The sequence below is a fragment of the Phlebotomus papatasi genome, chromosome 3 (genome assembly GCF_024763615.1).
Source record: "Phlebotomus papatasi isolate M1 chromosome 3, Ppap_2.1, whole genome shotgun sequence".
Lineage (NCBI taxonomy): Eukaryota > Metazoa > Arthropoda > Insecta > Diptera > Psychodidae > Phlebotomus > Phlebotomus papatasi.
Genome location: NC_077224.1, coordinates 35920280 through 35936016, shown reverse-complemented (window position 1 = coordinate 35936016; position 15737 = coordinate 35920280). Strand labels below are relative to the sequence as shown.

Here is a 15737-nt window from a genome sequence, read left to right as displayed (position 1 = left end):
AATCACAGAAATCACAGTACTTGTAAAGTAAATAAAGTTTTCTTTGCAGTCTGAGGAAAATGAATTTGTTCCACTCCTTGTGACACGATGTACGTCAATTGTTGAGCAAAAGGGTCTCGATATTGTGGGTATTTATCGCATACCCGGGAATACAGCTGCAATTTCAGCTCTGACGGAGCAAGTAAACAGAGGATTTGATGAAGCGACTCTGATGGATCCGAAATGGGAGGATGTAAATGTGGTGTCTAGCCTCCTGAAGGCATTTATTCGAAATCTCCCGGAACCGCTGCTTCCCAATGAAATCTATGCTAATTTCATGTTAGCTGACAAAAAGAGTGGAAGATTGAGGTATGCTTCATTTTTTTTTTTGAGTATTTGATTAAATTTTAGGAATTGATAATTATTTGGCTCACCTGGATTTTAGAATGGCAGAATTGAAGAATCTCCTGGGAGCCCTTCCTCCATTTAGTTATGAAACAATGAAGCACCTCCTTCGGCATCTTCATCGTGTTAGCCAGAATTGTCTGGTGAATTTGATGGAACCGAAAAATCTAGCAATTATTTTTGGACCATCGATTGTACGATCATCGAATGAGACACTGGAAACTGCTGTTAAAGATATGAAACATCAATGTAGAATAGTTGAATCTCTTGTCACACATTATGGATATTTTTTTGAAAATGGTCCTATCCCTGATGTTGCTGAACTTCCAACGCCCACGGAAGCTAATAAGGAATTAGATGCACCAACGACAAATTTACTCCTCGATAATGTTGCCAAAATTGAACGTTAGTATTTTTTAAAATATTTTTTCAAAGCTTAGAACAGAGTGAAAAATTTCTCTTTTTTATTATAGCGTTTAAAGAGAAAGAGTATAGCTCGAGATTTGTGGCCAGTATTGTACAAGCAGCGAATAGGAAAATTAGAAAATCTACAACGAGAAAAACTGTTCTTTCCACGGGAACACCTGATAATCTTTCTCTGGACAGCAACACTGTAAATAATTATTTTTTTTTAGCAATAATGATTGCAAATTAATCTACTTAACTTTTATTCTCTAGTCCACCGAATCGAAAGACACAGCTTCAGCATTGCAGCATATGGAATCATCGAAAGAATTGGAGAGCTTAAAGCATAGACTATCAGAAGACGATTCAAATGATTCCACATTTGTAGAAAATGGTAAGTTTGATATCTTTCTATTTTTTTTTTCTAAAGAAAAAAAAATATTTAAAATGTCAAAGGATAGAGTAATAGAGATGTTACAAAAATAATTGGTCATGATATAAAATACATAAAAATTATTATTAGGACTTCAGTGTAGCCGCAATAAAGTATTTCGTCTGAGATTGAGTAGATCATCACAAAAAACCAATTTGCCTCATGAATGTGTTCAGTGGACGCAGGTGAATAGACGTGAGAGATGCGTCTAATAACAGTTTTGATTTTTATTTTCTTTTGGCTCTATTAAACAAATAAAAAAAAGGCAAAAAAATTTGCAATGCAAGGGGTTTGTCATTTCTAAAATTTAGGTTTTTAAATGACTATTTACTATAACGTTCTCACAATATGCTGCGAGTTTTCTTGAATTTGATATTCCTTTAGTAAATAATATTTAACACATGTAAATGCTGACAACACTTAATTATAAGTGGCAATGTGATAATATCCACATTTACAATTTAAATGATAGATTTGACTTAAAAGCCTGGACGTCAAATAAACCATGCCCCAATAACACTTGCCGTAAAAATGAGTGCAAAAAGTTTATAAATTACAACAGTAAAAAGCATATTTTCAAAAAACCTTGTAAGCAACTTAACTGAGTTAAATGAAATGATACAACTGACTGCAATGAAGATTTGCGACAAAACTTAGCCATTTTGGCGAACTAATATACAAAAAAAGAATGACAAAGCGTCCCATGTTTTGCGAAATAGTCGCACTCAGACGCTATACCTCAAAAGTACTTTTGCATCACTTACCGTTTAACGGTTCACAACCGATTTATTAAACAGATTTAATCACTCGCCCGAAATAGCTTAGGAGTAATATAATCGAATTTCGGATAAAAATAGGGGTGGCAAAACTCTTGACTTAGATGGTATACATCAAAAGTACTTAGCATAATTTACCGTTTACCGCTTCTCAACCAATTTGAACCGATTCATAAATCACTCAAATGATTGCCTAAAATAGTTTTAAGCTACCCCCTGGCAAAAGGTTTTTTTTATATGGAGCTGTTTGAAGCCAACTCATAAATTGCTTCAAATTCAGCTTATACTTGGAGTTCCGAAAAACTTTTTAGATGGAAATATAGAATATTTATCCCTCTTTACAAGGCACAGAGTCCTGTGTACAAGGCACACCTCAATTGTGACATTTATCGTGTAACGGTCACGAATGCAGAAAAATTTCCATACGAATCTGTAATGGAATGTGAGAAAGCGGCGTTTTAAGAGTAATAAAATTGATTTTCGGACAAAAATTACTAATCCCTAAAATCGGGACCCCTGACCCGAGATATAAGGGGTCAAAGCTCGAATATTGATCAAAATTCATCGAAATTCAAACTCATTTTTCTCAAAAATTCCTTTGTGCAAGCTAATGAAATTTTAGAGTGTTATATTCCAGTCAAGGACGTTTCCAAAATGGGGCGTAAGTGCGCTGTGGTTATAATAGAACCGGAGATATGAGGGGTCAAAGTTCACGAAATTCAAAAAATCATATCTCCGGTTCTATTTGACAGATTTTGATGAATGAGGGCTTAAATGAAAGATCTCACCAATTCTACAACTTTCTAGAACATTTGAACTTCGTGGGACCAACACCAGGGGCGCCACAGTCGAAAAACCAATTTCAATATCACATAACCTCAATTACATCGACTGCCACTGAACGGATTTTGATGATTACTTCGACATAATTGTAGAAAACATTCGTGTCTACATTTCGTCCGTACATCATTTTTCGATCAGATAATGCGATCTGTCCGATTTTACCGTTTAAGTGTGAAAAAATTTATTTTTCCCATAATAACGCTTTGAAATCACTCAGATGCCAATTTGACTGCTTCTACTCGACCAAGACACTTAAAATAGGGTTTTAAATGGAAAGTCTCACAAAATACAACAATTCTTTGATAAAGTTGAAGTTCATCAAATGAACACTTGGGGCGCTCTGGACGAAAAAACGAGTTAAGAAACAAATAACCTCGATTATCTCGGCTTCTGATTAATCGATGAGATCAAGTTCTACGGCAAAATTATAGAGATCATTCTGGTCTACATTTCACCCATATATCACTTTTCTGTCACTCCATCCAAATCTTTGATATTTTGGTTTAAATACAAAATTTGTATAATTTCACGAATTTATTTCAAAACAACTGAATGGCGTCCCACAACTTCAGCTCTAAATCGAATTTGCATGCATTCCAAGTTAGCTCATGTTAAGAATCTCACCCACATAAGCCTGTTATTATCTGTCCTTTTAGAAATCTTTTGATTCGCAAAAATATATCAAAAATTGGTTTCTAAATTATGAGAGGTAAAAATTGAAAAAAAATAAATGCTTGTTACCACCAAACACTGAAGGATGCAATAACCAATATATTTCTCTTGAATACAATAAAAATATTATATTGAATTATTGAGAAAAAAATGACAAACCCTTGGAATAATTTCATCTTATGCAGTTTAAAACAGAATAAAATCCCAATTATTAAAAAAACAAAACATCCATTTTTGCTTGATGCTGAAACACTTCTGTTACTATGCTTTTTTTATTTTTCTTTTGAATAATCTCCTAACAATGTTAATTATATTTGCGATAAGGCAGACTTGCCATGTGTGATGCTGAAAAAAAATCAACCAAATGTTTTTGCTTGTACAATTTTAGGAACTGGAAAATTGATGGATTGTGTGTCTTTTCCAGGATCAATGTCCTTAACAACTGTAACAATTGCCCTGGACAACAAATTGAAGTCATTGCGGTGTTCGCTCGACTCGTCCACTCAGGACAGCAGCGAAGTGGATGCTCCGCTCAGGAGTCAGGCACTCAGTATTGGGGACAATTTGCCATATGCAGATGAATCACCAGAGAGGTCTCTGTTGTCAGTGAAGATGAAGCCGCTGGGGCGTGAGATGCCCAAGCACAAGGCACCACCGGGTGTGAGTTCGAAGAAGGATGTTGAGCCGGTATTGGGAGTTGTTGTTGGTAGTGGAGAAAAGGCTGTTGATGATGATATTTCCACAAGTTCATCGTCATCTTCGACGTCTGGGGACACAGACACTTCCACCACAAGTATTCCCATTCACATTGACTCGGAGGTATTGAGAAAGATGAACAGGATACTGACGAATTTGGAGAGAAATACCACAAAGATGAATAGATCTCTATCACTCAACTACAAGAGTCAGCAGAAAGGTGGCGAATGTTGCTGCCATGTGAATCATCGGGTGATCAATCGTGTGCCACTGACCAAAGATGAGAAGACTGACAAGAATATCAACAAGAAGAGGCACTCGCAAGAGGCCAAGGGACACCATCATAGGCGCTACGATAACCGCTCCATAAGGCGGAGGCATACTGTTGGCGGAACACACGATTACTCACCCAAGTACATCGAACGCACAGGTAATACTCCCATGGACAATTACAGTACACCCTGCAGGAATTATGTGATGCGCAGGAGTAGTTCCCCAGAGTAAATCTTCTACAAATGGGTAGCTGACTTAACAAAAAAAAAGTAGGTGGTTCTTCTCTTAAACAATGAATTTCTTTCTCAAAAGGCTTCGTAAAATTCCAAACGATTGAATTACCTGTAATTTGTGATTTCAGAAAATGTTTAGGATTCTTCAGAAAATCCCTTATTGCATTTTCTTTATTTTAAAATTAAATACGTAAAAAGGTGCATATATTTCCTTCAGCTTAAAATTGATTTCTTAAGAAAAATATCACAATTCACGATATAATTACTTTATAAATTCTTTTGATATAAATATGCAGCGAAACTTTTCCTAAATTCCTATTTTGTATAATTTTTTGACATAATTCTATGTCAAATTATACGTAGAAATAATTTAGGACACGCCCCTTTTCGGAATTTTGCAATATTAATTAGTATTAGATATTTTTTTTGATTTTTTTTTTTTTTAAATAAATTCTTGGAATCATCTTAAATTTTATTAATTGCTTTATGTGGCTCATTTAAATTAACAAGGACACAATTTAATTAGATTATCTGATAAATTATTTGAAAATCTTCTTTTCTTTGCTCGCGGAATTATCATGAAGTAAGGGGATACAAAAATGATTTATTTTTGCTATTTTTGGGAAACAGGGACACAACTCATGTGATATATTCCTTTGTTACTCTTATATTTAAAAATGTGTTTATAATTATGACTTGCAAAGGCTCAATTCTATATTTTTCCAAAATAAAAGAAAATATATAAAGGTGATAACGGTAAAAGTTCAAAATTTATTGTAAATATAAAAAAAAATACAGTAGACTCTCTCTCAAATGGGCATTTGGGGCGAAATGTCATCCGGTTTATCTATAGATTTGGGCTTCAAAGCCTTTGTAAATTCCACAAAAAGCGCTCAATTAGAGAGAATCACGATAAAATAGGAAGAACTACAGCGAATTTGAGCAAATTAGCTTCATAATTAAATGTGAAAATTGTCAACAAAATTTTTCGCCCGATTGCAAAAGAGACCATTGGCAGAAAGTCTACTGTAGAGAAGGAATCGTTTTTTTTGTATACAATACCGTGGGATAATTATACAGGGAGTTCCGGCGGTCCGGCTTAAATGTAAACGGATTGAATGAATTTGATATTAATTGCCTACTATTGGGAGCTAATTTATAAAATAATTTTGAAATGCCCCTAAATGTATGCAATTTTTCACGCTGTAAATTTGAAATGCATTTCTTATGAACTGTTGGCGCTGTTATTAAGCCGAAAAATTGGCGTCGAAAAAATCTTGCATACATTACGACGTTTCCGTAACTTATTCCAAAGATATCTCCTGCGGATATGCAATTTTACTGTGTCACTGGAGTTAATTAGTGGGTTTTTTTCGGTTCCGAGAAATTCTTTAAAAGCGGTATTCCCTGTAATTGCAACAAATTTAGTCCTGTTAGATCCATTCAGGGAATATCTAGGGGAAAGTACTCTCCCTTCGAACGTTCATGCCTTCGAATAATGTGAATTTTCTTTCATTTTTCCTAAAAGACTTACACATTTCTTGTATGAAATATTAGTTAGCTGTTAGCGTATTATCAATTATTGATAATTATTTGATAATCATGTGTAAGTCTCTTAGGGAAAGGAAAGGAAATTCACATTATTCGAATGTACGAACGTTCGAAGGATTCCCTTTCCCTTAAGGACCGAAGCTCTTAAAGCAATTTCGTATATGAGCACCTTGGCCAGATTTATTCCCTACGAAGATCTAACTTGAACTCACTCTGATTACTAAACCTCTCTAAGGATACCCCTGCCAAAGGCGTAACTCATAGGCTAAACTACGTCTTCGGGACTGAAGAAACCCTCGCGAAATATCTTTATGCAGGGGAAAGTACTCTCCCTTCGAACGTTCATGCCTTCGAATAATGTGAATTTTCTCTTAGTTTTCCTAAGAGACTTACACATTTCTATCAAATATTAGTTGGCTTATCATCAATTGTTTATAATTCCGTGACAATTTAATGTAAATCTCTTACGATAAACAAAAGAAATTCACATTATTCGAAGGCATGAACGTTCGAAGGAATGAACTTTCCCCTACACAATTAGAAAAAAAATTATGACCTCCAATTTTTGACACTCTCGACCCTAGAATGAAATTAAAGTTTAATATTCGAAAAAAACGTACAAAAGATGGCGGCTTCTAAGTAGCCGTCTTCACACAATTTTCTTCTTTGATAGTCTGTTTTTCCTTTTTGTATCTTGTAAATTATTGAAAAATTATAAAATTTGGGTTTCACCTCAAATTTTACACTGAATGTTGATTATTTGTCCGGTTTAATCGGTTATGAACCGGTTCTAGAAATTCCCTTACGGGAAGACCTAGGTTCTTCATGGAATGTTGTGCTACTATTATTATTTATTAATTAATTATTACTGAACTGTTTCCAATTGGTAATGAACCGTTTCAGAAATAATTAAATAATAAATAATAATGGTAGCACAACATTCCATGAAGGAACTAGGCCTTTTCGCAAGGGAATTTCTAGACACGCATTATTGTTTTTTTTTCTTATGCGGGATGGGGTTGTCAATCCCATGCCACGTGGAATCAAATGCAGTGAAGTTCACGGGATGCAATCCGAACACCCGTTAACGCTAGAAAAATTCCTGGTAACCTAAAGTGGATTTGAACCCGAATAGTAGAGAGAGTACTTTACCTCTTGATCCGTTGTGTGTCTTCGAACCGATTCAATGATACAGTGCCCGCTTTCTAATCCGGATCGCCGTAATCCGGACGAGTTCTCGACGGTTACATATAAAATAATTTTGAGGTTATGTATGCATGTCTGTTCTACCATGAAAATGAATTATCCTGTGATGTTTTTGCTTAATAAATGAAGTATAATAGCATAGAATTCTCTAATTGTCTTTTTAATCTTCTTTATAACTTTTATACTAATTCTACAAAAAAAAACTTGTATTATATTTTCGAGACCGTTGAACAAATTTAAAAAATCTATCCGGATTACGAAGCGGACATCTGTCATATTGTCTCCCAATCATCCGGATTACGAAGCGGGCACTGTACAGTGCTGTCTCGCTATATGCACAGTTTGGGTACTTTTTTTGACAGTTCTCTCTCTGAATATGCACAACTATTTCTGAAATTCCCAACGGTTTTTTTCTTTCTTTTAATAAATTATCATTTTTTTTATTGTTCTAGAATTTCCTGTTTTATTTTAAATATAATATGAGACAGAAAAAATAAAATTAAGAAAATTAAAAACAAGAAAAATTAGTTACCAAGAAAATAAATTGTCTTTATTACTTTGTCGAAATGTAAACAAATTGATTTTGAATGCAACCGACACAAAAGCTGTGCATATAGAGAGTGTGCATATAGAGAGACAGCACTGTATCTGAAATTCCAAGGTAATTCCAACGAGCCCAAACATGATAGCATTCGGACGAGAAATGCGCTCTTCTAGACGACGAAATTTTCGTAAATGGACGAAATCGGTTATGAACCGGTTCATAACTCATACTTAACTTTTATCCGAAATTAAATTTTATACTCCCAAGTTATTTTGGGCAAATGTTTTGAATGATCTATGAATCGGTTCAAATCGGTTAAAACCGGTAAATGGTAAACAATGCAAAAGTAATTTTGAGATATAGGATGTTTTTTTTTTTATGCAACCGAAGACCTAGTCGGGAAGGCTCTTCTATGTATTCAATTCCCCAGAGGTATTAACGGTCCTTCTGGATCCCGTTTCCACGATGAAGTATCAGACCACCTGTAGATCACAAGTTCGAGCAATTCGCAAAGCCTGGGACGCTTTTTCACCCCTTTTTGTACGAAGAACTTTTATTCGATAATCTTAAGCTCTTAATGCATGTTAGTTTGAAATAAATCTTTAATGCCTAATTTTGCAGATTAAATATTCTTGAAGATAAGCTTGAGTCCCTTGAGTCCATCTTGGCCTTTACTTGAAATTTAGCCAGAACTAGCAAATATTTCAGCTCCTCAATTAAATTTATTTGGTTTAGTATTGTTTTAGTACAGTAGTAGACTCGCTAATTCGGCTCTTTTAAGATCGAGCTATTTTTTTAATTCGGGCGACAGTTATAATTTGAAAAAAGTTTGTTGACATTTTTCAAGTTTCCTGTCAAATAATTTTGCTCTTACCTGCCGATTTTACTCGGAGGTTTTTTGAATTGTAACGGTATATTCTAGTACATTCAGAGAAATTCTGTAGATTTTCGGCAGAATTTCTGCCAAGAAAATCTGTAGATTTTCGGCAGATATTCTTTCGAAAATCTGCAATTCTCGACAGAATTTCTGCATAGGAAATCTGCATAGTCTCTATTGTCTCAACAAAAATATTGTTGATTTATCAAGAAACTGTAGAAGTTCAAAGAAAATGGTATGCTCTGGTTGAGAGATTTATCGGCATATTTTCTGCAGATGTGTAGATATTTTCTGCAGAAATCTTAAAGACATCTGACGAAATTATTTGACGGGTTGATTATGGCTATCAAATGAAGCAAATATGCTCAAATTTGATATGATTTGCCTTATTTTTGATGTGATTTTCCATTATTAGGGGTTTTCATGCAATTTACAGTATGTAAACTCATTATGTGTATGCAGATGAATAAAAAAATCATTGCATTTCAAATTTGACACCCGAATTTCTCTCTGATTCGGGTGACATATCGGTCCCAAATGCCCGAATTTGAGAGAGTTTACTGTATTCTTTGGTTCTCAAAGCTCGTAGTGAGTCGAAAACAAGTTGAAGTGCACATGGCAATTGGTTGAGATCAGTGGCAAAGACAATCTGGCAAGAATTTTTTCCTGTCTCTATTTGGGTTAAATTTGTGGGTTGGGAGTTGGGAATTACTTGTTCTGATTGTCGCTCTCTGTGCACAAACACAAAATTTATTGGGATTACGTACCAAGCGAACAGAAGTATCTTCAGTCACTTTCACAATTTAGTATTTCCCGCATTTGCTGGAAATTGCAATTCCCACTTATATTCGCTGAAACCTAAAGGGGCGTGGCCTAATTTATTTTCTGTTTAAATAAATATTTCGGATTTTTATAAGCGTTCAATTAACATAAAAAACAGGACATTACAAAAGCTCAATAATTGCATTTAATGAAGTACAAAAGCCTTTTTTTCTAATTATTTATTTAGAAATATTATGTTAATATTCTTTTGGAAGACAATTTATTGGTAGAGAGAAATCTCTGTTTTCGAGAAGAACTCCCCCTTAACTCATAGATGTGTAATATTATGCTAAGCTTTGTGGCTAATTTTTTTTCTCCAATTTCCATCCTCCCTGGAGAGACTTCAATAGACAAGGGTAGTGGATTAAATTGTCCCGGACATGTAATGCGGTTAATGTGAGAGATTTGTGGGCATTAGAGACAGAAATGCCAATTTTGTGTGTTGTGCAATGTGTAAACAAATGACAATGAATGTGGGAAAATGTATCCACCGAAAATTGTAAAAAAAAAAGAAAAAATCAATATATAAATTCTTCAAAACAAGTTTAATGCTGACTTAAAGCAGAAAACCAATGATATAAAAAAGGATAATTTCATGTCAATGTCTTGCCCATTTAGTTTAGTGAAGGAAATGGAAGGAAAAATAAATAAAAATAATGTAATAGAAATGCAGAAGGGGGGAATATGCATTAAAAAAAAGCAAGAGAAAATGTTTCTTTTTTTCTTTGGTAATATTATTTCTTAGCTTCGTAATTAATAGCGATGAAAATTTTTGTGATAACTTTTTTTTTGTTATGCAGCTTATTTAATTTTTTCCCCTTTTTTTTCGACGAATGGCAAGGGGAGTGTATTAGATAAAAAAAAATAAATTATGCAAAAAAAATCTAGTGAAAAGTTGCAACTTTGAAATCCCAAAATGAATTATTAAAAAAAAAAAATGCTACAAAAAATCATTCTAAGTTAGGGAAATAAATTTAGTAAAAAGAATTATTCTAAAAGAGAAACATATGAAAATCAGTGAATTCAGTACAGTTTATTGTTTTTTTTTTGTTTTGGAGACGCGAAAGACAATTCATATTAGTAAATGTTCTAAAAAAGAAAAAAAGAATATGTGAAAAATTATCTAAAAAAAAAACAAGCATAAAGAATTATTTATTTAAAAAGAAAAACTAAATACCCAGATAGAAATATCCTTAAATTTTTCTAATTAGCAAGAAAAAAAAACTATTTTTTTAGGGTGTAAATAAAAGAGATAATCAATAGAAAAAAATGAGTTCAGTTTTTTTTTAAACGCTTTTTTCTTAAACTTATTACAATGGATAAAATTTGGGTAAGTTCACTGTTATCCTATGGCAGTTTTTTTTTTGGCGTTTCCGGAGGAATTAGATGATCACTGAAAATGTCCAGACTTGAGAGAATGGACAGACTTGGCGTAGGATACATGAAGAGGTTTATTCTTGAGAATGTACCCATGAATCTCGCGAAGAGCCCGATCTACCTGGCGCTCTCCAACTTTCGTGCCAGTTTCAGTGTCAAACTTAATCCAAGCCTGTCCACGGAGCTTGCCCTGGAACTTGCAGTCAATCTGGATGTCTCCACGGCGCTTGGAATACCTCCCGAAGATGAATTTGAGATCATCCTGGGTGACATCTTTGGCCAGATTCTTCACGTACAGTTGATTGGAGGGAACTCCTGGAGTGTACTGATTGAAGACAGGCATCGTGGCAAGCTGATCTCCTGGCATACGATTCTCCGTGAGTTGACGATCAGACAGGAAGGCATTTACCTGGGAGGATGTCGAGACAGAGGCACATGTACTGGAAGATGAGGATGAAGAGGAGCTACTGGAACTCGATGGAGCTTTGCTCGTAGGAGCAGAATTCTCAATGCTTTTGGGCACATTAAACACAAAACCCGGAGGCTTACTGGACTTCTCAGCAATCTGTCTGGCATTGTCAAAAACCTCCGATGGTGCTGGAGTGCTCTCCTGACTCTTCAACACCAACGTCTTATGCTTCTCTGCATTGAGAATCGATCGAATTTTCCGAGAAGAATCATTGGTACTCTGAGAATTTTTGCGCTTTGACGCCAAACGCTGAAGTACCCTCCCACATCCAGCCTCATCCCCCGATTCCATCTCACTCTCATCCGATGCCACAAGATTCTCTCGTTCCTTCCCACAGCCATTCTCCTTCCACTTCTTCAAGTCACCAACCTCACCCAAAGTATTCACCTGCACAGCCACATCCTGCGTATTCCTATTTGGACCCACCCCATGAAACGGCGGCACGAGATTCATCCTATTCATGATGTGCACAACCTGATGATAGAACTTGGGTATCCCTAGCATATTGTATCCAATAGCCCTAACAATTTCCGGCGTCGCTGGTGGATACTTATACCTCAAATACGAAGCTGGAGGCTGATTGAAATTCAGCCGATGATTTATAGCCAGAAGGCTTCCGACAAACTTCTCCAATTCCAGCCTATCACCCTCAATACTACCATTCACACCTCTCCCCTTATTCTTCTCCAAAGGCATTCCCCGCAAATACGGTTCAGTCTTCAGGCAAGCCTCCTTAGCATAGGTCACACACAACCTATACCTAAACCCCCCCAAAAAAAAACATTCAAAACTAATAATTTCACCAAAATCATCCAACTTACCCCAAGATGTCCATCTGATGAAGCCGGGAAAGGGCCATTTCTGCTTCCTGTTCTGATCCAAAACATGCACGACCACAATTTGTTCCAACTAAAGTCACTTCATTGGCCCCAAAGTTTCGCATTAGCTCAGTTTTGTCACTCAATGAGAACATTGGGGGGAAATTCTTTATAAAGAGGGCACGCTTATTTTCTTTCTTCTCCATTTTGGGATGCTTAGAGAAAGATCAACGCGGAATTTGCAAATCTAAGCAGAAATTAGATATCCTGCATCTAGCAAGGCTTTGCGGGGGACTGTTTATTGAGGTTATGGCATTGGCATTAGAAATAGGCCTATTTCTCCTAAATAGTCCTTCCAGTCTTCCAGTCACTGGATATCCAAACCTTGGATAAATTTAAAAAATAACGGTGATGATTAAAATTTACACGTATGTTGAATTTATTTTATTACACTACTTATTTTATTACACGTGATGTAAATTTTAGTCAAAAATAAGACTAGGAGGACATGGACGTGGGCTGTATTGTTATAATAAGGCTTTTTTTCTATTTTTTCACATATTTCTAAAGGAAACTGGGTTTTAGCACGATGTAATTTATAAGAATTAAGAAGAATTAAGGTAAAGTACCCTTTATTCGACCGGTTCCTCTATTCGACCGGTAGATTTATTTATTCAATTTAATTATATTTGCTATAATATTTTGTGTATGATCTAACATTAATAGGTCAATTATTCTTTCAATAATACGAATCAGTGACAAATTCATAGAAATTGATGAAATTCACCATCAAATATTCAAAAATTGACCCACCGGTCGAATAGAGGAACCCGGTCGAGTAAGGGTACTTTACCTTATAAGGATTATAATAGTTTATTTAATTCACAATAATAGGGTCATCCCTCTTACAATTGTGAAAAAAAGAAAAGAATAAAAAATTAATACATCAAATTGAAAAAAAAGCAAAAAAAAGAAAAAAATTAGGCGTTAATTTCTCAAAGGCTCAGCCTGAAAATGTCGCCAAATAGCGTCCGCAGAGTTACGACTATTAGCCGGAATGGAATTGTGAAGTACCTTTTTATTATTTATTATGTACAGTAGAGTCTCCTAAATTCGAACGCTCAGGGGGTATTTTTGGCATTTCTCACTTCCCAAATTCGAACGATTTTTTCAAAACTAACGAAATTTGTGTAAATTTGGGTAACATACGTCCTTTTCATTTTCCACGACCATAATGTATGTAAACATTCAGGAAGAAGCACATAAATATGATTTTCATTCACCAAGAATACGAACTTTCTAACATAACCTCACAATTGACATTTTGAATCAAAACGGCGTTCGAAATTAAGAGGTTCAGATTTGAGAGACTCTACTGTATTTAGATAGACAAAACAATTGTGGATCTAAATATTTGTAAAGACTAGCTTCATATGATTATTAAAAATTAGGCGAAAATATCATATATCAATGTATTCCCACAGCTCAAAATAGCTCCACCCTCCCCGTACTGGCTACTTTTAATTAATTAATTTTATCTCTAATAATTTCAAAGGTTTGTTAGAAAGATTTTTAATATAAATAAACTTTTGACATGCATCAGCGCAAAGTTCACAAATTGCAAGAAACATAACACACTAGGTACACACTAGGAGAAATTTCTTTAAAAAATGCCTATTTAACGAAAATTTCCCCTATTTTTGTAGGCAGAAACGTCAGAATTTAAAAAAAGGCAATTTTTGACGGAAATTTCTTCTAGTGTGTAGACACCAGTACACCTCTTTGGGCTCTTTTTTCGGTTCCAAGAATTTCTTTGAAAGTGGAACTTCCACGCGTAACGAATTTTTGCAAAATCACATTGGTATTGTTATAGGGGGCAAAGCAATATCTATATCTATTCTTAAATCTAATATACTTAGGAGATGACCTGCTTATGCAATCGACTTGTGTGGGCTCCAAACTGTTGTGAGTTCTCTGCACTACGTCCTACTACTTGTACGACTCATGACGTACTTACGTCTGTACTCACTGTGATCGTACGTTCGACTAAACCAATACAGTCGTCTCCACCATCCCCAGAGGCCCTGGTCTAGAATGGAGACATTGTGTCTCGAATTTTTAGGTTTTTATTAGCAGAGCATTAATTGATATAAGGTGGGAAGTATAAGCTCTACATTGTACTATCAAATTGGTAGATTAATATGCAAACAAACAGCATGATAATAATAACAGAAAAGAAAATAATGCTAAGTTTAAGAGAGTTAAGAGATCCCGTCTGACACACGGTAAGGAGGGCCAGTGCTCAGGTTTTAAATAACATCGGAGCTTTAGGCATTATTCAGGGCCTTAATGCTAGGATTTGAACGATAGGAGTGAATTCAGGACTCAATTTTTCCACAAAGATTAATGGCGGACGAATGTGAATGTCACTGACACCTCCTGTTTTTACTTCCGAATATTGTACAATTGATAGAATTTACAAGAGCCCTAATATGTTTTATTTAACCAACGTTAATGATTTAACATTTTAGAAGAGAAAAATCCACCAAGTAAAAAAATTGTCTCCAACAAAATACTCACGAAAAATAAATAAGAGACGAATTTTAGGTTTGTAATTCGTTTATTACCATTACTGCAATATTCTCTACACATATCACACTCTCGCATAATTACTATTATTAAGAAATACGTGAATTTCACTAAAATAGATTAAAAATATTTGCACAAATTTTGTAAATAAAAAGATCTCTTGGAAAATATTCCATCTTGTCAGTGACATCTGAGCAACACGACCGGCAGCATAATTTTCGTTGTTCCGCTTCTCACCACCATGAACGCAAAACAGTGTCCTTGACGTATATTTGGTAAGCGGTATTTTGTATGGAAACTTCTTAAAAGTAAGGTATGAAAGATAGGAGTTAATTTAGGCTATAATTTACGCTTATCTGGTCAGACGGGATAGTGAAAATAAATAGATATATTCACGGGAGCCCTAACTCATGAGTTGAGTCCGCTTCTTATACTGACACTTCTAAGGGAAAAAAACAATTGAGTAGTAAAAAAATTAAATTAGGTTTACAGCTTTTGTTAACCAAATTTAATTTTATATTTCTCATTTGTTTCGTCTTAGATAAATTATCCATTTGTCCTCAAAGGCTTAAAATTAAATTCTTTCGAATAGCAATATTATACTAACACAAGATTAAGGTTTTAAATTCTGTGTATTTATCAGTTTTTGTAAAGTAAATTATACACTGAGAAAAAATGGGGGTGTAATTAACTTTTTTTCGTCATAACTTTAACACTTTTTAGGTGTAAAAATATATCAACATTTTTTAATGTTAATTTTACACTTTTT

The 15737-nt window shown here is 34.7% G+C and overlaps 2 protein-coding genes across 10 annotated transcripts in view; one reads left to right on the top strand and one right to left on the bottom strand.

Moving 5' to 3' along the window:
• The window catches only part of LOC129805483 (rho GTPase-activating protein 21), a 33346-nt gene extending 23087 nt beyond the window's left edge, over positions 1-10259 (top strand). The window contains exons 8-13 of one of the 9 annotated variants that reach the window (XM_055853421.1): positions 50-348; positions 425-789; positions 858-997; positions 1063-1183; positions 3938-4639; positions 10066-10259. In XM_055853421.1, the coding sequence (XP_055709396.1) occupies positions 50-348; positions 425-789; positions 858-997; positions 1063-1183; positions 3938-4639; positions 10066-10115 (1677 nt within the window). In that variant the 3' untranslated portion in view covers positions 10116-10259. Of the gene's footprint in view, positions 1-49; positions 349-424; positions 790-857; positions 998-1062; positions 1184-3901 lie in introns of all 9 variants that reach the window. The other 8 variants (XM_055853419.1, XM_055853417.1, XM_055853416.1 and 5 more) reach the window with 8 other exon arrangements.
• Positions 10260-10723: 464 nt separating this feature from the next.
• LOC129805502 (RNA-binding region-containing protein 3) lies at positions 10724-12703 on the bottom strand. Its single transcript, XM_055853460.1, has 2 exons — positions 12383-12703; positions 10724-12321 (listed from the first exon to the last, which is right to left on the bottom strand). Exons 1-2 carry the CDS (start codon positions 12583-12585, stop codon positions 11106-11108), a joined length of 1419 nt encoding a protein of 472 aa, XP_055709435.1. The 5' UTR covers positions 12586-12703; the 3' UTR covers positions 10724-11105.
• Between the last annotated feature and the right edge of the window lie 3034 nt (positions 12704-15737).